Source organism: Budorcas taxicolor, chromosome 8 (assembly GCF_023091745.1).
Source record: "Budorcas taxicolor isolate Tak-1 chromosome 8, Takin1.1, whole genome shotgun sequence".
NCBI lineage: Eukaryota > Metazoa > Chordata > Mammalia > Artiodactyla > Bovidae > Budorcas > Budorcas taxicolor.
In genome coordinates this window covers 3,943,927-3,968,262 of record NC_068917.1, presented here as the reverse complement: position 1 = coordinate 3,968,262, position 24,336 = coordinate 3,943,927, and the positions used below count along the sequence as shown (strand labels likewise).

The 24,336-nt window shown below is 48.8% G+C and overlaps 1 protein-coding gene across 4 annotated transcripts in view; it reads right to left on the bottom strand.

The window, feature by feature from the left end:
- Positions 1-24,336, bottom strand: part of PALLD (palladin, cytoskeletal associated protein) — a 377,075-nt gene that overhangs the window by 345,877 nt on the left and 6,862 nt on the right. For all 4 annotated transcript variants that reach the window (XM_052645047.1, XM_052645048.1, XM_052645049.1 and 1 more), the window contains exon 2: positions 16,933-17,967. In XM_052645047.1, the coding sequence (XP_052501007.1) occupies positions 16,933-17,903 (971 nt within the window). In that variant the 5' untranslated portion in view covers positions 17,904-17,967. The remainder of the gene's footprint in view (positions 1-16,932; positions 17,968-24,336) is intronic.

Genomic DNA, 24,336 nt, shown 5'->3' with positions numbered 1-24,336 from the left:
AGGCTACCCACTCCAGTATTCTGGCCTGGAGAATTCCATGGACTGTGTAGTCCATGGGGTCACAAAGAGTCAGACACAATTAAGCAACTAACACTTTCAGTTTATATATAATACACACAGACTACTGCATATCTATTTTATATACAAAACAGATAACCAACAAGGACCTGCTATATAGCACTCAATATTTTGTAACCTGTAAGAGAAAAGAATCTGAAAAAGAATCTCTCTATATACAGAGCTGAATGTATATTCACTGTATAAACTGAATTACTTCACTGGACACCTGAAACTAACTAACAGTGTAAATTCACTCTACTTCAACTACGCAAAACAAAAGAGTGGGCAGGCCTGTTCTTTTCCCCAGGTCAGTCATAGAAGGCTGGCTTTGAGGCAACATTCAAGGAGACAGATGGAGGGTCCAGGCCCGCATGCACCTGGGGATGAACATCGCAAGTGGAGGGAACAGCAGGCGTGGAGGCCCTGGGCATGCAGAGTCCAGCAAGGATGCTGCTGCGGCTGCAGTGGCTGAGGCAGGGCTGAGAATCACCGTGGTGTTGGAGAGACGGCGCCTTTTCACTGCATATATGACTATTTTACTCTGAGAGCAAGCAGCAGGCACCAGACAGCTTTGCACTGTGCTGTGATCACAAGCCCATGAAAAAGAACCAAGCCAGGCGCAGTGTCGCCTGTGATGGCGGGTGGGAACCGTGAGCAGATAAGGAAGGCGGTGCGGATGCCCAGGGTTGGGGGAGAGGGTGGCGGCTGAGCAGAGCCTCTCTCAGGGAGGAGGCAGAAGGCGGTCGGGTTCTGGGTGTGGAGGGGGTGCCCCTGCACCCTCAGGGTGGATGGGGAGATGTGAGGTGGGAGGGAGACAGAAGCGCCTGTCCGGCGCCCAAGCAGAGACGCCAGCAGACTTCCGGGTGGGTACTGCACAAAGTCCAGAGGCTGCTGCTCTAACTCCCTGCCTGCCCTAGCATCGTCCCCACGCTGTCTGTGCTCACTCACATGTCACACTGCAGTGGCCCCTGAGTGGTCAGTGGTCACGCAGCTCCTCTGAGGGTACAGCCTGCTGTCGATGTTGACAACCGTCTTCAACAGAAGCAGCAACCCTGGGCTAAGCCGTGTGGACTGTGACTTTGCAAGCACTGCAGCGTCACTACCTGCCTGCCACATTTTTCTCAACCAAAGTGGCCAATAAACGGGACACATTGCAATCTGAACCCCTTCGAGTGAAGAGCGAGCTAGCGGCTTGTTTCCATGGCTGCTTTCTTTGGAGGAGGTGGGAATTTCCACCAATCCTGTTGGGCTTCCCAAGAGGTACTAGTGGTAAAGAATCCACCTGCCGATGTAAGAGACATGGGTTGGGTCCCTAGGTCAGGAAGATCCCCTGGAGGAGGGAATGGCAATCTACTCCAGTATTCTTGCCTGGAAAGCCCTATGGAGAGAGGAGTCTGGCGGGCTACAGTCCCTGGTGTCGCAAAATCGGACACAGCTGAGTGAGCAGCCAGTGGCGCTGCATAGGTTTCATAGAGCTCATCCCTCTTGTTTCGGCTTTGGTGATGATCAAGGTTTGCTAATATATACTAACTGGAGGTCTGCAGGGGCTGGAGTTTGACTGTAAAAAGAAAGAATTTAACTACTTTTAATTATGCATATAATTGAAATTTTATTAGGCTAATGATGACCTAATAGGCATCTTATGATTATGAGCAGGTATGAGTCATTGGCCTAGAAGACTGACTATTCCTGGATTACTGCTGGATTCTACTTTCACTGCAGTTAAGGGGGTGTCTAAACTGGTTTTTTTCCTTATGAGTTTGCACACATTTAGCTTACAGTGTAATTCAAATGTGAGGATGGTTTGGAATACTGTTCAGAAACTGGGAATAACTTGCCTTGTTTGTAGCTGATAGAGAGTATCTTCCTTCTCTGTCTTTATTTATTTATTTTAAAATCTGTAATCAATATTTATTCTCCATCTTAGGAACTTCAGTTTTCCTTGTTTTATTTTTTAATATAAATTTATTTATTTTAATTGGAGGCTAATTACTTTACAATATTGTATTGGTTTTGCCATACATCAACATATTTGGTTTATGTTGATTGACTTATTTAACAGTATTACCTGAATGCAAAATAAAAGATAGAATAACCAGGAATAGCTATGTTTTAAAAATATAGATCAATACTGCAGAAATCATCAGGGTACCATTTTCTTTAAAGACAGGTGAAGTCTGAATTCCAAAGCTGAAGATGTTCAAGGTGAGTCATTACAGGGCATGGCCAGGAATTCAGGACCTGGGTTCTGTTCTCTAGGACCAATTGATTCTTTTTCTGTTCCTAGGTAAAAAATTTCCTAGCTTTCTTAGTTTCTTTATATTTACATGGTTTAAAAATGGTTGCCGTGATGAAATATTTTTGAAGTATAAAGTGAAAATGTAAGGCCTCATTTTAATAATACCAGAGGTGCTTTGAACTAAAATTCTTCATGAAGTTTTTGCCAACTCTGAAAAGTTGAGAGTGGAGGAGGAGGGGGTCAGGGAGGTGAGGAGTCATGTCTTTGCCCTGTTGTCAGCTGTGCATGAGAAATAAGGAACATCTGAGGTGAGGTAATAATGTAAATTGTTGACAATTAATTTGCACATAACTTAAGTTGTCGCTAAATCCTATGTAACTTCAGTTATTGTAGATAAGCTTTGGTTCCATCAGCTTTTCTCTGCTTTGCTGGGGTTTTGGTGAAACTGTGCAAAAGTAAAGAAGGAAGACGAGATTTTTGCATTCCTGGTTGTGATTATAGCTGGCCCTTGTGCTGGTCATACTTGACAAGGAGGGGTGAAGTGACTGGATATGATGAGGAAATGCCTTCAACCGTGTGTCCTTCAGTCCTCCCTGGAGCTGGGCCCCTTCGTCTGACTCTGTACAGCTCACTGGTCCAGGGCCGGGGTCCAGATGGCTCTACTTGGGCCAACTCTAAGCAGCTCCAGGCCTGCAGTTTGGTGAGTCACAGGCTGGTCTGGCCATCTGTCCCCTCCTGGAGCCTGCAGGAGTTGGTCATGGCGTGGCCCTCACTTGGTCCCGTCTGAGTCCCTGTTTCAGTGACTTGAGTCCCTGTTTCAGTGACTCGAGTCCTGAAGGGCAGACCTGCTCCCCAGGCGCAACCCTTGGTCTGGTCCCTGGTCCCCACTGCCCTGCCTTTGTGGGACGCCTGCCTCTAACTCCGCCTTAACCACCGTCCTGCACCTCCAGACCCGTCACCCATCTCCCAGCCCCGCGCGTCTCTGGGCCTCTGTCCGTGCTGGGCCCAGCTCCCTGGACCCCTGCTCTCCACAACTTCTGTCACCTGCTCCAGGGCCCTGGGAGGTGGCCCGCTGACCACCAGGCCTGCCCAGTGTTGGGTTCAGAGACCCCTGATGGACTCAGTGGGAGCCGGGCTCTAAACTGCCCCGGTTCACGCAACCTCCCTATCAACATTTGTCTTCCTTATACAAAATTCACTTCCAAGAAGGTTTCCTCTTCAGGATCTCCAGTTCTCACGGAGGAAAGGAGCGCAAAGGTTTTAGGCGTTTGGTGCATTTGCAAATGCATAGCAGAGGGGCCAAGATCTTTGGAACAGAGATTAAGAAACTTCAATGTATATTTACACTTTCCGCCTAAAAAAAACCCTCAAAAGATAACAAAACAACCCAGCTAACTTTAAAAAATGGTGCATGCTCATTAGAAACTTAATTACTCTAGAAGGGCACAACTTTAATGACTAACATTGGTCATGGGCTTTGGCAGACTGGGAGATGACAAGAGAAACTAGTTAATAATCCTGTAGCTACTAACTAAATTAATTCTCCCCTTCCCCTAAGGAGAAGAGGCAGAAGCCTGAACTGGATGGCCCCCAAATTATGAAATGGTTAAGTGAACTTTAACACAGAAGCTATGGTAGGCTCACTTGAATTAATCCTTTGATGGGTAAATGGATTACTTTTTGTTAAGAATATGTTTAGAAGGGGGCTATTTTGGAGTCAGTGTCAGGGGAGCAGAGTGCAGTTTGAATACATTTGGAAGGGGCTATTTTGGAGTAAACGTCGATGGAGCCATGTGCAGTTTGAAAACCTGTGGAACCGTTTTGAGTGACACATGAATGCATTTCTAACAAATAATTATTTGTTCCCACGGTTAGTGGGTTAAAGACATCTAAATAGAATCCAAAATAAATAATTTCACTTCTATGACAAGCAAAGTGATAAGAACATTTTTTTTAATAGAAAAGATAAATAATGGACTATACAGAGTGTCTGACTCTTTGTGACCCCATGAACTACACAGTCCATGGAATTCTCCAGGCCAGAATACTGGAGTGGGTAGCCTTTCCCTTCTCCAGGGGATCTTCCCAACCCAGGGATGGAACTCAGGTCTCCTGTGCTGCAGGCGGATTCTTTACCAGCTTAGCCATCAAGGGAAGCCCAATGCAGAATTTAGGATGAGATATTTAATTAAACAAACTCATTAGGAAGTTTTTTGCTGCCCCCTGCTGTCAGCTTCTAAAAGACACGAAAACCATGTAAAAAGGGTGGCGTTAGTGGTAAAGAACCCGCCTGCCAATTCCATCCCTGGGTTGGGAAGATGCCCTGGAGGAATGCAATGGCAGCCCACTCCAATATCTTGTCTGGGAAATCCCATGGACAGAGGAGCCTGGCAGGCTACAGTCTGTGGGGTCACAAAGAGCAGGACACGACTAAAGCGACATAGCATGCACGCAAACTGTGTAGAAACTGACTCAAGGTGAATTCGTTGAACAAATTGGTTTGAAAAGAAAATTCTTTGCCTCTGACTCCATCAGTTCCTGTTGGTGATGCTGACTTCCTTCATGTCTGAAGGACTAATGGTCTGTCAGCCCAAGGAGCCAGCTGCAGCAAAGTGTGCGTCAGTGGGTGCTGGTGAGCAGTAGTTTGTGATCTGTGAAATGCTGCATTAGTAAGTACCAGCCTCACAGCTTGGAGCCAGTGATGTCTTCCTTACCTTTTTGCTGAATTTCTTAATTTTGAATTAATTTCTATATTTCTGTAATTTAGGTAAAACACTCTTCATTAATAAAACCAAAACTTTCCCAGTAAATGCATTAATGGCTTATTTTCCATAGTGGAACCCTGACTTGAACTGTTATTTTCATTCTGGCATGTGAAACTAGGGAACGAGAAGTATTAGCCATAAAAGGTAAGAGTAAAGCGACAGTCATTAGGAGGCAAAGCTCTGCTTTATTTTTTCACATGCTATTTTATTTAGTCACAAAATACAATGGGAGTGGGGATCATAATTCCCACTTCACGGATGAATAAACTGAATCACCAAATGACTTGTCTAGGTACACATTTGGTGAAAAGTGGAGTCCTGATGGGAGACCCTGGAGTCTGACCCCAGGGTTGTTGCTCTTAACCTCTTGGCACAGAAGGTACAGATGCTATACCTTCTGTGCATATAAAAGAATGCAGAGAAATCACCGTGGCCATAGAGCTGTCAGCGACCAGTGATTGCCACTGACTGCATACTCTTCAGCTGCTCTTCGTCTGCTGTCCGCCCTCTCGTGGCCGAAGCCCGGGCATATGGACAACAGGCCTGTCCACGCCCTGCCTGGCGTCTGTCTTCACGGGTAAGTTCTGCCACGTTGAAGGTGTGGTGCGCTCAGCACAGTGAACATGCACCCATGGACCCCACGCTCAGACCGGACACACTTGGGGCTGACCTTGTGACAGGTCACACACACCCTGTGCCTTTCATCTGCCAGACAGCTTCTGGTTAAAGCGTCTGCCTGCAATGCAGGAGACCTGGGTTCGATCCCTGGGTCGGTAAGATCCCCTGGAGAAGGGAATGGCAACCCACTCCAGTATTCTTGCCTGGAGAATCCCATGGACGGAGGAGCCTGGTGGGCTACAGTCCACGGGGTTTCAAAGAGTCGGACACGACTGAGCGACTTCACTTTCACCATAGCCAGTAAATATTCAAATCACGCTCAGTACTTGACTTCACCAGTTGGCATCTCGCTGGCTACCTTAATTCTGGGGCCCCTGTAGCAACGCGCTGTTCTGCTATCTGCTTGCCCCATCCTTTGCACCCTTGCCCCAACCGCCCCCCCTCCGCCCCCTAGCAGCACTGGTTCAGGATGGCAGATCCACTTGCCAGGGACCAGAGCACAGCTAGTACTGATGTCTGCCATGATGAGATGCCTCTGGCTTGTGGGTCCTTGAAAACATGACCTCATGCTCCAGGGGGCTCACTGTGCAGGAAATGAAACACTGACGAGCTGGAGTTCAGTTGCCTCCTCAGGTGGGTAGTGGGTTGGTCAAGCCTGAGTCATCCTACAGAGGCAGCACTGCCCATACATACGTAAGAGGGAAGCCCGCGTCTCCAGGATGGCCCCAACTAGTGTCTTCAGGCTGTGGAGCAGAGCATGCAGACACTGCAGTCAGAGCCCTTCAGTGAGGAGAACCTGACTCCCAACTCCAGGGGCTTACATGCGCTGATCAGCAAATCAGCTTCCAAGTTGGAAACTACCCGAACCCCTTAAACTTTGCCTTGATCCCTGGAGCCGGTAAACGGATTTGAGCCGTGCCTTCTCCTTCCTCAAAAGAAGTGCTTTCCAGGGCTACCGTGTTGGCTCCTGTGCGTGTCCAGCAGCCAGCCCTTGCTGGGTAACCATGTTTGGTGGCCACGAAGGGACCGGGTGTCGTGACACCCTGCCATGGCCCCGCAGCCGCCGGGTACGTGGCCCTCAGCCCTGACTCCGAGTGCCCACCTTGACCGCACTTGTCTGCAGGAGGAGGTTTCAGTTTCCTGCCTCCTCACCTCCAGACTCCGGCTCCTTGTGCGGTTTTGGGTCAGCTGTCTTTTTAGTCAGTAACCTTGCTGAAACATGTCCGTGCCTGAACTGTCTAATAACCTCATCAGGATTGTGGGTTAGAGCCCCACTCTGGGTGAAATATAAAAAGTCCTCAAAAGTTCTGGTTAGACATAAATTGCAGCACTATCTTCTTTTGACCCCCTTCCTAGAGTACTGAGAATAAAAAAAAAAAGTAAGCAAATGGGACTAATTAAAAGCTTTTGCACAGCAAAGGAAACCATAAACAAAATGAAAAGACAATACACAGAAAAGAAGAAAATATTTGCAAATGAATTGACTGACAAGGGATTAACCTCCCAAAATATACAAACAGCTCAAGCAGCTCAATATAAAAAAAAAAAAAAGTAAAAAAATGGGCAGAAGATATAAATAGACATTTCTCTAAAGAAGACACACGGATGACCAAAAAGCACTGAAGAGATGCTCAACATCACTAATTATCAGGGAAATGCAAATCAAAACCCCATGAGGGATCACCTCACACTGGTCAGAATGGCCACCAGCAAAAAGTCTACAGACAATAAACACTAGACAGGCTGTGGAGGAAGTGAACCCTCCCACACCATTGGTAGGAATGTAAACTGTTGCAGTCACTATGGAGAATAGTGTGGAGTTTCCTTAAAAAACTAAAAATAGAACTCTCATATGACCCAGCAATCCCACTCCTGGACATATATCCAGAGAAAGCCATAATCCAAAAAGATACATGCACCCCAATGTTCACTGCAGGACTATTCACAATAGCCAAGACATGGAAGCAACCTGAGTGTCCACTGACAGAGGAACGGATAAAGCAGATGTGGTACACATATTCAATGGAATACTACTCAATCATAAAAAAGAGTGAAATAATGCTATTTGTAGCAACATGGATAAGCCTAGAGATTATCATCCTAAATGAAGTAAGTCAGACAGAGAAAGACAAACATCATATGATATCACTCATGTGTGGAATATAGTAAGGAGCTGGGGATTAACACACACACAGTACTACATAAAAAATAGACAAACAACAAGGACAGGGAACACTACTCAATATTCTGAAAGAACCCAAATGGGAAAAGAATCTGAAGAAGAGTGGACATATGCATATGTATAACTGAATCTAGCGTGCTGCAGCTCATGGGGTTGCAAAGAGTCAGACATGACTTAGTGACTGAACAATAACTGAATCACTTTGATGTACACCCGAGACTAATACAACAGTGTAACTATACCCCCCCACAATTTTTTTTAAGTTCAACTTAGAGTCCTGAACCCTGGGTTACAGTTCCAGAGTCTTGGATTTCTTTGTTCAGGTTGGTTTATGTCTGTTTGTTCAGTTCAGTTCAGTTCAGCTGCTCAGTCCCGTCTGACTTTGCGACCCCACGGATTGCAGCACTCCAGGCTTCCCTGTCCATCACCAACTCCTGGAGCTTGCTCAAACTCAGGTCCATCGAGCCAGTGATGCCATCCGACCGTCTCATCCTTTGTCGGCCCCTTCTCCTCCTGCTTTCAATCTTTCCCAGCATCAGGGTCTTTTCCAGTGAGTCTGTTCTTCACATCAGGTGGCCAAAGTATTGGAGTTTTAGCTTCAGCATCAGCCCTTCAATGAACATTCAGGACTGATATCCTTTAGGATTGACTGGTTGGATCTCCTTGCAGTCCAAGGGACTCTCTACAGTCTTCTCCAACACCACAGTTCCAAAGCATCGATTCTTAGGCGCTCAGCTTTCTCTATAGTCCAACTCTCACATCCACACATGACTACTGGAAAAACCATAGCTTTGACTAGATGGGCCTTGTTCGTTAGCATTGGCTAATAGGGGGAGGCTGTTGGATGACTGAAGGAAAACTTGTAAACCTGATTTAAAGAAGGCCCTCTGGCTCAGGAGACAGAAGACACTGCTCCCTGATTGACAGTCGTTGCCCCCGTGACCTGTAGTGGTTTCACAGGAGTCCATCCCAGAAGAACATACCCTATGCCTGCGAGAGAGGAATTTCCAGCCAAGACACCTCCGTGGGATCCTTTTGCTCCCGTCATCCTGAGAGCAACCTTTCAAATGGGGAATGTTAATAGCACACCTGACTGTAGTCCCCTGGCATGTATTCTTGCAGAACTGGTCACTGTTTAGCTATAAGCCAACGGAAATGAAAAAAATTATTTTCTCTGTACCACTGCCTGGCCCTGGTATTAGGTGAAATCTCGGGGAAAATGACCAGAGAATGGGTCTTTGAACTATGGTACTATTTTAAAATTAGACTGGTTTTATTAGAGGAAAAATGGGGTTAATCCCATCATACAATCATTCATGCCTTTATATTGGAATAAGAATTTGCAGAAGAGGTGTGAGATTGTGGTTCAGAGGGAAGAACCTCAGAAAAAGCCTGTGTCCATCGAGTCAAAGCCAAACGACGACTGGCTGCATGCAGATGCCCCTCTAGCAGCCCCTTCCATGGTCCCCCCGCCCACGAAGGGGGTCTTCCTGTGAGCAGTGCAGAAGGTGCCAACAGCCCTCCCAGGGCTCCCCTTATCCGATCATCATAAAGGAGCACTCTTTCCTCCCCGTACCCACCAGGGTGCTCAGTTTGCCCAGGGAGTACTCTACCCCAGGCAGGGCATTTCTACTAGGGCAGGTCCCAGAAGGCTTAGATGACCAAGCCCAACACAGAGGACCCTGACCAAGGCCAACACAAGTTTCCGCTTGAACTTGTGGAGAAATAATAAGCCATCTCACTAAGATGACCCTCAGAAAACTGAGAATCTCTTTACATGTTTTGCTACTCATCACCCTAACGGCTGCACGCAGGCCTTCATGAACACCCTCCTATGGAGAAGCGCAGGATGGTATTAGGGAAGGCTCTGAATCACACGGGAGAAGGAAATGGCAACCCACTCCAGTGTTCTTGCCTGGAGAATCTCAGGGACAGAGGAGCCTGGTGGGCTACAGTCCATGGGGTTGCACAGAGTCGGACACGACTGAAGCGACTTAGAATGCATGCATGCATTGGAGAAGGAAATGGCAACCCACTCCAGTGTTCTTGCCTGGAGAATCCCAGGGACGGGGGAGCCTGGTGGGCTGCCGTCTGTGGCGTCACACAGAGTCGGACACGACTGAAACAACATAGCAGCAGCAGCCTGAATCAGAACCAAATTGTCCAATCAGGACTCGGGAGGCATGGACCATGTCTGGAGCTGACCCGAAAGGGACCCCAGTGACCCAAGGGGATTGAGCAAGGCTGAACCATCATAACGAATGTTTAACAACGGACCTCAACAGGGGTCCTGAACCAAACAGCTTGAACGAGATCCAGGAGTACAGCAAGGGCCCCAGGGGAACCCCCGCCTCTTCTCTGAGAGGGCTGAAGGCGGACAGATGATATACTGATGTGGATGTGGCGCACCCGGCTAGACCTGCCCTGATGCCCTGTTCCCTTGTGGAGAACATTAAGTGCACTCCCAGGTCAAGCCTCTGCCCTCCAAGCTGCACCTTTACAGCTGGAAGACCAAGCCTCACCAAGATGTCCTGAAGAAATTCTGCAAAAGGTAAGAGCAATGTTTGGAATGATGGAAGGCCAGAAAGAGCCAAGATGGCTGTCCCAGTAGTAGTAAAACTCTGTCCAGGGGACAAGGTGCCAAAGTTAAGTAAGTAAATGAGTATCAGTCATTTAGTCATGTCTGACTCTTTGCCGCCCCATGAACTGTAATCCACCAGGCTCCTCTGTCCATGGGATTTCCCAGGCAAGGATACTGGAGTGGGTATCCATTCCCTTCTCCAGTGGAGCTTCCTGAACCAGCAATTAAACCCAGGTCTCCTGAATTGCAGGTGGATTCTTTATACTATGAGCCTTCAAGGAAGTCCAAATATAAAGCAACAGGCATCTAAAGAGGCACATGAAGGAGGGTATAAACCCTCTGACAATCACCTTCTTTAAATATCAATTATTCAGACCTTGTTGATCTTCATGTAACACTTCCATCCCATCCATGCAAAAACCCAGGACCAGAGATAACTATTCTATTCAGGATTTGAAGGCCATTAAGCAAAGTATAGAGGAAATAATGTGGTGATGTCAAAACCGAAGATGTTGCTTACAACTTTATCTGGAGACTTTTGCTAGTTTATAGTTCTGGACTTCAAAAAAGATGTCTTTTACTGAATAGCCCTAAGTCCTGAGTCCTGGGGGTTTGCCTTTGAATGGGACGATCCAGAGACTGATGTGAAACAACACTGCCGGATAGAACTCCCACAATGATTTAAGAACACCCCCACCATCTTCAGAGAAAGTTTCACCATGGACTTAAGGGATTTCCAAGTAAATGAGGGAGTCTTACTCCAATATGTGACTGAATAACTGCTAGTAGAACTAAGGAAGCTTAAGACCAAAATCATGAGCTCCTTATTGCCAAATTCAGACTTAAATTGAAGGAAGTGGGGAAAACCACTAGACCATTCAGGTATGACCTAAATCAAACCCCTTATGATTATACAGCGGAAGTGAGAAATAGATTTAAGGGACTAGATCTGATAGACAGAGTGCCTGATGAACTATGGACGGAGGTTAGTGACATTGTACAGGAGACAGGGATCAAGACCATCCCCATGGAAAAGAAATGCAAAAAAGCAAAATGGCTGTCTGAGGACACCTTACAAATAGCTGTGAAAAGAAGAGAAGCAAAAAGCAAAGGAGAAAAGGAAAGATATAAGCATCTGAATGCAGAGTTCCAAAGAATAGCAAAGAGAAATAAGAAAGCCTTCTTCAGTGATCAATGCAAAGAAATAAACGAAAACAATGGAATGAGAAAGACTAGAGATCTCATTAAGAAAATTAGAGATACCAAGGGAATATTTCATGCAAAGATGGGCTCTATAAAGGACAGAAATGGTATGGACCTAACAGAAGCAGACTGTTAAGAAGAGGTGACAAGAATACACAGAAGAACTGTACAAAAAAGAGCTTCATGACCCAGATAACCACGATAGTGTGATCACTCACCTAGAGCCAGACATGCTGGAATGTGAAGACAAGTGGGCCTTAGAAAGTATCATTACGAACAAAGCTAGTGGAGGTGATGGAATTCCAGTGGAGCTGTTTCAAATCCTGAAAGATGATGCTGTGAAAGTGCTGCACACAATATGCCAGCAAATTTGGAAAACTCAGCAGGGGCCACAGCACTAGAAAAGGTCAGTTATCATTCCAATCCCAAAGAAAGGCAATGCCAAAGAATGCTCAAACTACAGTACAATTGCACTCATCTCACATGCTAGTAAAGTAATGCTCAAAATTCTCCAAGCCAAGCTTCAGCAATACATGAACCGTGAACTTCCAGATGTTCAAGCTGGTTTTAGAAAAGGCAGAGGAACCAGAGATCAAATTGCCAACATCCACTGGATCATGGAAAAAGCAAGAGAGTTCCAGAAAAACATCTATTTCTGCTTTATTGAGTATGCCAAAGCCTTTGACTGTGTGGATCACAATAAACTGTGGAAAATTGTGAAAGAGACGGGAATACCAGACCACCTGACCTGCCTCTTGAGAAACCTATATGCAGGTCAGGAAGCAACAGTTAGAACTGGACATGGAACAACAGACTGGTTCCAAATAGGAAAAGGAGTACGTCAAGGCTGTATATTGTCACCCTGCTTATTTAACTTATATGCAGAGTACATCATGAGAAACACTGGGATGGAAGGAGCACAAGCTGGAATCAAGATTGTTGTGAGAAATATCAATAACCTCAGATATGCAGATGACACCACCCTTATGGCAGAAAGTGAAGAGGAACTAAAAAGTGAAAGTGGAGAGTGAAGAAGTTGGCTTAAAGCTCAACATTCAGAAAACGAAGATCATGGCATCTGGTCCCATCACTTCATAGGAAATAGATGGGGAAACAGTGGAAACAGTGTCAGACTTTATTTTTGGGGGGCTCCAAAATCACTGCAGATGTTGATTGCAGCCATGAAATTAAAAGATGCTTACTCCTTGGAAGGAAAGTTATGACCAACCTAGATAGCATGTTGAAAAGCAGAGACATTACTTTGCCAACAAAGGTCCGTCTAGTCAAGGCTATGGTTTTTCCAGTGGTCATGTATGGATGTGAGAGTTGGACTGTGAAGAAAGCTGAGTGCCGAAGAATTGATGCTTTTGAACTGTGGTGCTGGAGAAGACTCTTGAGAATCCCTTGGACTGCAAGGAGATCCAATCAGTCCATCCTAAAGGAGATCAGTCCTGGGTGTTCATTGGAAGGACTGATGCTAAAGCTGAAACTCCAATACTTTGGCCACCTCACGCGAAGAATTAACTCATTGGAAAAGACCCTGATGCTGGGAAGGATTGCGGGCAGGAGGAGAAGGTGACGACAGAGGATGAGATGGCTGGATGGCATCACCAACTCGATGGACATGAGTTTGGGTGAACTCCAGGAGTTGGTGATGGACAAGGAGGCCTGGCGTGCTATGATTCATGGGGTCACAAAGAGTAGGACACGACTGAGCGACTGAACTGAACTGAAGACCAAAATATGATTAGATACAGTTTGCAAGGGAAGAGCACACAATTTCTCAACCAACTCTAAACTAGTTAGTGTTTGAAGTATAAAAAAGACAAAGAAATTTACTGCCAGATTGAAGAGAGACATTAACTAGGGTGACTGCAGCCACCCCCAGAAGGCACTTGTGAGGATTCCTAGGAATGGCTGAGTATTTCGTCTCTGGACTCCTGATCTTGGACTCAGCCAAACACAAACATGAGGCTCTTAAAGGAAATGACAATAAGCCATTAAGTTGGACTCTGAGCTGTCATAATGTGTTCCACACCACCAAGGAGAAACTTTTAAGAGCCCAGCATTTGGTTGCCCAGGTATTTTGTGCATGAAAGAGGGCGTGAGTCCTGGTGCTAACTCAACACTTGCTGCTGCAGCTGCTGCTAAGTCGCTTCAGTCGTGTCCGACTCTGTGTGACCCCATTGATGGCAGCCCACCAGACTCCCCCATTCCTAGGATTCTCCAGGCAAGAACACTGGAGTGGGTTGCCATTTCCTTCTCCAATGCATGAAAGTGAAAGGTGAAAGTGAAGTCGCTCAGTCGTGTCTGACTCTTAGCGACCCCATGGACTGCAGCCTGCCAGGCTCCTCTGTCCATGGGATTTTCCAGGCAAGAGTACCGGAGTGGGTTGCGATACCATCAGACGGCCTGTAGCTTACCTTTCTAAACAATTGGGCACCTACATCAAGGATTGCCAGTTTGCCTCTGGGCTGTGATTGCAACCTTTCACAAGGGGCTGAAAAATGAACCCTCGGCACCCTCCACATCATGCTCTGCCTTTACTGAGACAAAACAGTGGATGTGGGCTTTCTTCAGGGAGACGGGGCAAAGACCAGGGCACACAACTTGACATCCTGAATGTCACCTTATAGGCAGTATCGACTCTAAACCCAGCCACTCTGCTCCCTAGGACAACAGGAGAGTCTGCTCACAACTCTATGCAGATAACTGAAGACCTGAGCTGACTGGTCAGCCTTTAGAAATACTCTTGGATGGGACCAGCTTCACAAACAAGGGAGGAGGTGTGCAGTTGCAGCTCATCAGGAAGCCCTGGAAGCAGAAGCCATCCTCTGGGTCCATCTGCCCAGAGCTCTGCTCTCGTCATCTCCTGCCCTGAGCCTAGGAGTGACCACACATCCTGACTCCAAGTCGGCCTTCTCCGTCATATGTGTGCATGGGGCCACCTGGAAAGAGAGGTCCACTGATGTCAGGAAGGAGAGAAATGAAACACACAGAGGAGACAGCAACCTTATTATTAATAAATGCTGTTAAAATGCCAGGAGGAGCAACTGTTGGGTGCTGCTTGGGTCAGTCAAAACGGATCATCACTTAACTAAAGGAAATAATTAGGTGGATCTGGGGGCACAACAAGCATCCAGAACCAAAGACCCAAATCCAGAGATCCTACCACTAACTCTGAGTGTGACCATCCTCGATGAAGCCTCAGATCTGGAAATGGATCATCCAGAGAGCACGCGTGGGGAGTTTATGCAGACTCTGGGGATTTAGATGGCGCTCAGGATGAACAGCCACAGAGGCCAGGTTTATGACGAGTTTATCCCAAACATTTAATGGACAGAATTTTACTCATCTACACCGAGGAACCCATGATGCGAAATGTCATGGACTCCAGCAGTTCATTGTTGGTCCACAAACGCAAATGAGCATCCAAAAGGTAATCCAAATTGCTGATCTGCACCAGAAAAAATCCTAACACTGTGCCACCCTGATGATAAGAGGGATACATGCCCGAGGGACAGAACCGGAGGATGGTGGCTAAAGAGATTTCACTGTACACCAAGTGCCAGGGACACTGTAGAAACGTCTAGACGCTGGTGATGCCATCACGGTGGCAAGGCTTTCCCACATAGGACAGAGAAAAGTTCTGCAGTAACAAAGGCCTTCCTCTGAGAAATAAACCCTTGTATGGGGTCGCCTCTTCTGATTCAAAGTGACAACAGAGGAGCTCTCATAGATGAGGTGACTCAAAGGTGTCAAGGCCCTTGGAATATGATGAAGCTCATGCTTCTTGGAGACCTCAGTCCATGGGGAAACAATGAATCATTCCTTCAAAAAGACAGTCGCCAAGACAAGCCAAGAAGCCAGAGTAACCTGGGATAAGGTCTGACCAGCTGCCCTGCTGAGGGTCAGAGTGGCCGTGAAAACAAGCTCCTATTGAGCCTGTACGCGATGTTCTACGGGAGACCTTCCTGAAGGTCTCAGTGGTAACAGCATTACACTTGATAAAATGTGTACAGCATCTCGGTGCTGTCTTCTCTTCTACACATAAATATGTGTCTAGCCCATTAGGGTTTCCCACGACGTCCCCTTGCACTGCACAAGCCCCAGGACTGTATCCTCCTCACACTTGGACAAACATGCCTGCACGGGTGCAATAGCCCCTGTGACATCCTTCTGGTTACACATCCTCCAAGAAAGCTAAAGTAGTCACACCCTGGCCACCCCACTCCCAGGTACTTTTAAGTAACTCTTCAAAAGGAAACAGCTAAGACTCCGCCTGGCCAAGACGAGAAGACAGTAGCATCTCAGAAGCAGACTATTTTGACCTAAGAGTCTGGTACAGGCCTACATAAATCCAAATTCAATCACTAAAATGTTAAAAAACAGGTTTTCATGGATTCCCAAAGAAATAAGGTTTGTTTTGAAGGACTGTTAAAGTGAGGAGCCATAGGATCTCAGGGTTAATCCTCTTACTCATCAAATTCTGTCCTCATTGTCCATTTCCTACATTTAAAGAGCACCGCCCGCCCCGCCCCCGACTCACAGGATGATTGCTTGAGACTTCAGAGTTCAAGGTGAGACACGCAAATATTTATTAGGTAAATGCAAAAAAATTTCATTCTCCTTATAAAAACCCACATCCCTCATCAGCAGGAAGTAGCTAGCAGAGGCCCTGACCCCTACTTCCCTCAAGACTGAGGCGTGAACAAAGAAAAAGCAGGTAAAATATCACCGAGCTTAAACGGACATAGCTCCTTGCATAGGTGTATTGAGCAAATTTGCAGTTATTGTAGGGAGACCGCACTGTGCAAGTTCAAGATGGGTCCCCACCCCAAGGCCCCCCACCCCATGCCCCTCCAACCCCCTGCTCCCCAGCCATCTCCAAGACCACCACAAACCCAGCGTTTTCAGTCTGCAGATATCGGAACATAGAAAAGCTGCCACACTTGAAGGAGTCCCTAAGTGAGGATGACCCAGCTCCAGCAGGAGGTGCAAACTGTGGACTGTCATCAAGGCAGCTTCCAAGCTTGAAATTTCCTAGACCCTTAAATTCCACCCTGATCCCTTGATCGAGAACCAGATTTGAGCCTTGGCTCCTGTCTCCCTGCTGGTCCAACTTGGAATGGAGCTTTTCCTTTCCTCAAAAGCCAGGGCCATAATGCTCACTTCTGTGTGCTTAGGGAGCCAAGCCCTTGCCTTGTAACAGAAATCTGTTCTCTCATGCTAAAGTAAGAGTGAAGTCCACGCAAAGCGTCTAGCTCCGCAACCAGAGTCCTACCTGACCCGAGGAGGTGGGTTCCCAGCGACTCTGCACTCCAGGTGGACCCGACTACCTTCTGCCACTTCTTGGCTCCGCAGCTTCTGGATGAACCGGGGAGCGGCTGGAGGGTGGTGGGCACTGGGGGGCGGTGGGCGAGAATGGCTGTGGCTGGGCCGGGCCACATCCTGGGCCACTGGGGGGTGATGCCCAGGCTCTGGGGGCCTGGCCTCAGCCTCCACATCTTGCCGGTCCTGGGTAGGGTGATGCCCGGGCGCCGGGGGCCTGGCCCCGGCCTCGACATCCTGCCGGTCCCGGCTGGGGCTCCGGCTGGCCGAGGCGCTCCTCGGATCTGACGGCTGGTTCTTAGGGGATAGGTATCCGCTGTCTGGGGACGAGGACTCCCCGTCGGGGCTCCTGGTTCTGGGCTTGGCAGCTTCTCGGAAGATGGAGGTCAGCTCCTCGATGAGGGTGGCCGCCTTGTCGTTCAGCGGGCTCTGGCGGCCAGCTCTGCCAGGGTGCGCAGCCCTGGGCTTGGCGCTGGCGCCGGGGGCCTTGGCCACCTGCTTCCCAGCCTTGCGCAGGCTCCGGATGTAGCTGGGCCTGGCCAGCAGGGGCGAGACTCCGGCCTTCCTCCGCGATGCGGGCGAGGAGATGCACTCGGCTTGCTCTGCTGGCGGAGGCACCGCAGGTGCCCGCCTGCGGTCCCCAGGTGTCCCTGGGGACGCACGCTCGCCCCGCCGGGCCTCTGGAGAGGCTAGTGGCTTCCGGCGGCTCCTAGGCGAGGGGCTGCAGCGCTGCGGGACCTCCTCGCAGTCGCAGTCCTCCGTCTCGGAGCTGGCTATGGCTCTGCGGGCCAGGTCCAGACTCTTGTGGATCTCCTCCTGGCTGAGGAAGGCCGACAGCCCCGGGAAGAAGGCCGCATTCTCGCCGTCCTCCAGCAGGTCCGAGAGCGAGTCGTAGAAGGAGTCGTGGGAGGACGTCTCGGACATAGTCGAGAGGTGCTCATACACTCTGTCCGTTTCCACAGGAAGGCCGGTGTCTTGAACACAGGCTCTGAAGGACAGGAGACACACCTGCGTTAGTAGGAACGACTGGGGTTGTGTGTGTGTGTGTGTGTGTGTGCGCGCGTGTGTGTGTATGTGTGCGCGCGTGTGACCATGGTACTACTCATCCACAAGTTGGGAGAAACATTAAGGGGAAAACATACTTTTAAAATCATTTTCCTCTATAAATTGGAAGAAGCGTCAAGCATGCCTCTGTTTATCGTTGACTGTTTTCCTAATTTTTTAAATTCTGTTTTTATTTATTTGAACGTCTGGCTTGTGGGATCTCACTTCCGGAACCAGGGGTGGAACCTGCACTGCCTGCAGTGAAAGCACAGAGTCCTAACCACTGGACCCTCAGGGAAGCTCCTTGTTCATTATTTTAATTTAATATTTGCCCCTGAGTGAATACTGAGCATCTCACGGTGCTGTGCTGAGCAAGTCGCTCAGTCGTGTCTGACTCTTTGTGACCCCGTGCACTGTAGCCCGCCAGGCCCTCTGTCCATGGGATTCTCCAGGCAAGAATACTGGAGTGGGTTGCCATGCGCTCCTCCAGGGGATCTTCCCAACCCAGGGATCAAATCCACATCTCTTGCATTGGAAAGAGGATTCTTTACAACTGGCACCTTGAGGAAGCCCAAGCATCTCACTAAAGCTCTTTAAATAATTCAGGAGTGTGACCCTGCCATTGGTGCTGTGAGTGGTCCAAGGCTTCTGCCTCTCAGGCTCTCCTCCATTGCTCCACCCACCTGTCTCTTTTTTTAAAAATTTAAATTTATTATTTTAGTTAGAGGCTAATTACTTTACAATATTGTATTGGTTTTCCATACATCAACATGATCCGCCACGGGTGTACACGTGTTCCCCATCCTGAACCGCCCTCCCTCTGCCCTCCCCGTACCATCCCTCTGGGTCATCCCAGTGCACCAGCCCCAAGCATCCTGTATCCTGCACTGAACCTGGACTGAAGATTTGTTTCATATATGATATTTTACATGTTTCAATGCCATTCTCCCAAACCATCCCACCCTCTCCTTCTCCCACGGAGTCCAAAAGCCTGTTCTATACATCTGTGTCTCTTTTGCTGTCTCGCATACAGGGTTATCATTACCATCTTTCTAAATTCCATATATATGTGTTAGTATACTGTATTGGTGTTTTTCTTTCTGGCTTACTTCACTCTGTATAATAGGCTCCAGTTTCATCCACCTCATTAGAACTGATTCAAATGTATTCTTTTTAATGGCTGAGTAATATCCATTGTGTATATGTACCACAGCTTTCTTATCCATTCATCTGCTGATGGGCATCTAGGTTGCTTCTGTGTCCTGGCTATTATAAACAGTGCTGCAATGAACATTGGGGTACACGTGTCTCTTTCACTTCTGGTTTCCTCGGTGTGTATGCCCAGCAGTGGGATTGCTGAGTCATAAAGCAGGTCTATTTGCAGTTTTTTAGGGAATCTCCACACTGTTCTCCATAGTGGCTGTACTAGTTTGCATTCCCACCAACAGTGTAGGAGGGTTCCCTTTTCTCCACACCCTCTCCAGCATTTACTGCTTGTAGACTTTTGGATCACAACCATTCTGACTGGCGTGAAATGGTACCTCAGTGTGGTTTTCATTTGCATTTCTCTGATAATGAGTGATGTTGAGCATTCTTTCATGTGTTTGTTAGCCATTTGTGTGTCTTCTTTGGAGAAATGTCTATTTCGTTCTTTGGCCCATTTTTTGATTGGGTCGTTTATTTTTCTGGAATTGAGCTGCAGGAGTTGCTTGTATATTTTTGAGATTAGTTGTTGTCAGTTGCTTCATTTGCTATTATTTTCTCCCATTCTGAAGGCTGTATTTTCACCTTGCTTATAGTTTCCTTTGTTGTGCAGAAGCTTTTAAGTTTGATTAGGTCCCATTTGTTTATTTTTGCTTTTATTTCCGGTATTCTGGGAGGTGGGTCATAGAGGATCCTACTGTGATGTATGCTGGAGAGTGTTTTGTCTATGTTCTCCTCTAGGAGTTTTATAGTTTCTTGTCTTACGTTTAGATCTTTAATCCATTTTGAGTTTATTTTTGTGTATGGTGTTAGAAAGTGTTATAGTTTCATTCTTTTACAAGTGGCTGACCAGTTTTCCCAGCACCACTTGTTAAAGAGACTGTCTTTAATCCATTGTATATTCTTGCCTCTTTGTCACCACCCACCTCTCTTACAGCTCGAGTTTCATTGATGTTATGCGAATAGGAGTGTGTTGATATTTTAAGCAAATCAGACTCTGCTTATGTCACACTGAACCACAAAATGCACTGTGATTTGCTTTCATTAGTGTTTAGTTTCTGATGAAATTCTGATCACACGTGCTTCAGCTACCGAAGCCCTTGTGCCCTAGGGTCAGTGCTCCGCAATGAGAGGAGCCGCCGCAATGAGAAGCCGAAGCAGCGCAGTGAAAACCCAGTACAACTGAAAATAATAAATTAAAACAACCAACACCCCATGCAAACAGAAGACCGCAAAACTGGCAGGCCTGGTTTAGAAAGAAAAAAAACTGAGGGGGAAGCCAAGACTCCACCCCATATGATGACCCACACTGTTCGTCTCACGCTTGTGGTTTTAAAGAGGTGCCACTTGATGGGATCCGGTTGTCTGAATCAGGTGTTGCTTATAAACTGCTTGCACAGTGAAAGAAAAATAATAGCAGGAGGGCATATATAGTCCAGGTTTAATCTGTGACCCCAATATTGCTGCTAAAACATGCACAGGACTCAGGAAAGCGCTCATAACGTGGTTGGAAGGAGAGGTTTCTACGTGGCCCAAACTCACCAGAATAGTATGCCTCAGAGATTTCCGTGTTATTCAACCAACGCCCAAATTAAGAGGCTGTGGGGTTGCTAAGAGTCAGACACGACTGAGCGACTTCACTTTCACTTTTCACTTGCATGCACTGGAGAAGGAAATGGCAACCCGCTCCAGTGTTCTTGCCTGGAGAATCCCAGGGACGGGGAAGACTGGTGGGCTGCCATCTGTGGGGTCGCACAGAGTTGGACACGACTGAAGTGCCTTAGCAGCAGCAGCAAGCAAAGAAGTACAACTGCAGACATCTCCATTCCAGTCCCGAGGTTTCACGGCTTGTTCCCCACAGTGCTTCTGGCAATTGTGTGTTGGTGAGAAGACGTAGACAATGCAGCACACCACGAGTGCAGGGGGCACACGAGGGGCAGGCGGCCCAGCCTGAGGAGGCGCGGCTGCCACTCAAGGAGCTGCAGGAGGAGCTGGGGCGGGCCTCTCGCTGCCCTGGTTGAGAGGGTGACCTACGACTGGGAGATGGGCGTCTTCAGGACCCCCAACACCTACTACAGGGGCAGCTACTTCAAGGCACTTCAAGAGCCTCATCTGTGATCCCTGGGCCTGACACACAATGAGGCGGAAAAACATAAAAGCCTTGAAGTTTGGAGCAGAGAAAGGTTTACTGCAGGTCCTGTAAGGTGATGAGTGGCTTCTGCCTTAAAAACTGCAAACGCCAACAGCTCTCAGCAAAGCCCACATCTCGGAAAGGGGAAGGAGGGTGTGGTGAGTTGTGGCAAATGTCTTGGTGTCAGAACCTGTGTTTTTGAGGCAGGGCACCATCATAGTACTCTTGTAAATGTCCACCAAACCAACTTTCCTCTCTGATCTGACAAGAAAGTCCAGGTCTCCAGGTGCAGCAGTCACCCTCCCCTGCCCTAGTCCTGGCCAAGAGAAGGCAGAGTTCAGATGGTGCTTCTCAGGGCCAGGTCCCCAGACCCGTCTAGCGGTCACGGCTGAGGGGGCCAGGCACCTAGGACCCAGCTGGCCTCAGGCTCCTCAGGACGCCCAGACATCGGGGCAGGTCCCATGCAGATGGGCGATGCCATCAGATCACAGAGGCAGGGATGGGGAGAGGGTCACCGCCACCTGGAGGTCTGGTCTTGGCCAGCGGCCTTGGTGAGGCTCTGGAGCCCGCAGGACAGAGCCCTCAGACTGCTCCTGGGCCCCCAGCTCACCCGCTGGCCTGAGGCTGGGTGAGAAGACAGACCCACCTCTTATCTCACTGCTCAGCCTGACGACCACCGCTCCCCGACGGGACGGCTGGCTGAGTGGGCCACTAAGGGCTGCTCACTGACCGGGCCTGGGTCCCTTCACGCCTCCGACCCTGGGCCTGCTTTCAGATGAGGGCGTGTCCCCGCGGCCCTTGCCTTTTCCGGCCTCCCGCTTTCACTACGTCGTGGAGGAGTGGGCGGGTGGAAAGGTGTTGGGCTCGCTGAGCGGGGAGGTGGTGCTCCGAGGACAGCTGCCCGCTGTGGGGTGGAGGATGGAGACGCGCACGTGCGGGGTCTGGTACACGTCGGCGTGCACAGCTTGGTCACGGGCTGAGAGGTCACAGGGAGGAAGGGCAGAGTAGGTGAAGTAGAGCCAGGCACAGGCGGCCCGGAGCACGCCGCTGACGGTGAGGGGCGCTGCTGGCCCTCAGAGGGGCCCACCCGGGCGTCGGGCGAGTGCTCAGCGCGGGGTGGGGCCTCGGGGGCCCCGCCCCCAGAGCAGCCGCAGCACTCGCGGCACCGGCCGCCGGCCCTGCGCGGCCCCAGCCTGTCCGAGACTCGGGGCCCCACGCGGAGTCGACACACTGACCTGCAGTCACCTCTTCTCTCTCCCTTGCTCTACTGGGAATCAAAATAAAGCGACTTTATGGGGGCCCAAACGGAAAGAAAACGCAACTCACTGAAAAGCAAGTAAAGAGGGCGCGAGGTGAGTGTCCGCTGCAAAGCAGCGTGGACGCGGGCAAGTCTGGGTGAGGCTCCCGCACGTCTGTACGCCTCTGCCCCCTCTGTTCTTTCTGAGGGAAGCAGAATCTCCTCAAGATCCTTCCGCTTCCCCTCCACCTCCTTCGTGTCTTCCCCGTCAGTGGTTTAGTCGCTTGTTTTCCTCGAGAGCCTGTGGGTCCGGCCTACTCAGGAGGAGAAACGTCTCCTGCGGGGCTTGGTCACTCATCCTTTCCCAGAGTGAGAAGTGGGCATAAATTCCGTTGACAACTGTTTTTTCCTCACTGACTATGCGGAGAAGAAGGTGAGCCAGGCAAGGTCCGTCCTCTGTCAGAAACCTTGATCCAGGAAGAGGGATTAGGCAAGGCCAGATTTCATTCATTGGAGAAGGAAATGGCAGCCCACTCCAGTGTTCTTGCCTGGAGAATCCCAGGGACGGGGGAGCCTGGGGCTGCAGTCTATGGCGTCGCGCAGAGTCGGACACGACTGAAGTGACTTAGCAGCAGCAGAGAAACCAAAGAGGAAGAGGGAGGGACGTGGTGATGGCTGTTGACACGGGAGCTCTGATGGTGGGAGAAGTCACACAAGTTTGGCCATGTCAGTCCTTTGCTCCCTTTTCCCCAGGGGCCCCCCGCCCTATAAGAGGAGGTCCACATGTAGGAGGCAGGCTCCTTGTGCACTCCTGGGTGGTCAGTGAAACGTGAAATCTCAGGTCTCATGCCCCACGTCACTCGGACAGGTCCTGTGTCCCTGTGCCCAGCCGTCCACTCCCTGCTGTGAACAGCTGTATTCTTCCACATCCCCACGCTTTGCACATTCAGTTTCTTTGCCCTTCCTATCTGTTCTGTGTTTCCAACTCCAGCTCGTTGAAAACTGTACTTAATTTCACTTTTTGTTGGTGACAGCCCAATCAATCAAATCCACTCCTTCTGAGGGCTTTCCTGGTGGCTCGGTGGTAAAGAATCCGCTTGCCAATGCAGGACTTACAGGTTTGATCCCTGTGATAGGAAGGTCCCCTGGAGGAGGCAGTGGCAACCCACTCCAGTATTCTTGCCTGGAGAATCCCATGGACAGAGAAGCCTGGCAGACTACAGTCCCCACAGTTGCAAAGAGTCAGACATGACTGAGGGACTCAACAACAACCTTCTTTACAGGTACTTTGCCATACACTCATTTTATTGAGTTATAAGTATGAGTTAAGAGTCCTGTGATGGTCAGGAAAGCAGGTGTGTGAGATAGATGTGTGACAGCTTCTGTGTGGAGGACATCTGGCAGGGTGTAGGTCACGATCATAACAGTTGAGGAAGAACCAAGTTGGTGTTTGAACCGGGTTTGAGTCCTGGGTGGGATTTGACAGGAGAGGGAGCCACACGGCCACGGCATATGCAGACCTGTCTGTGACCTCCTCTCGCTCTCAGCCCCTGGCGCCAAACTCCTTCCTGGGCTGGGATCTCTTCAGTGAGGAGGCGTTCTGCTCTTTGCCTGGTTTTGTCACCTGTCTTATCAGTGGTCACTCAACGCCTGGGCTTTGCTTTCTGAGAAGGCCTTGATAAAGTAATCAGTGTTGCATGTTTATAGCCATTAACAAGTACACACAAAATATATATAGGTGT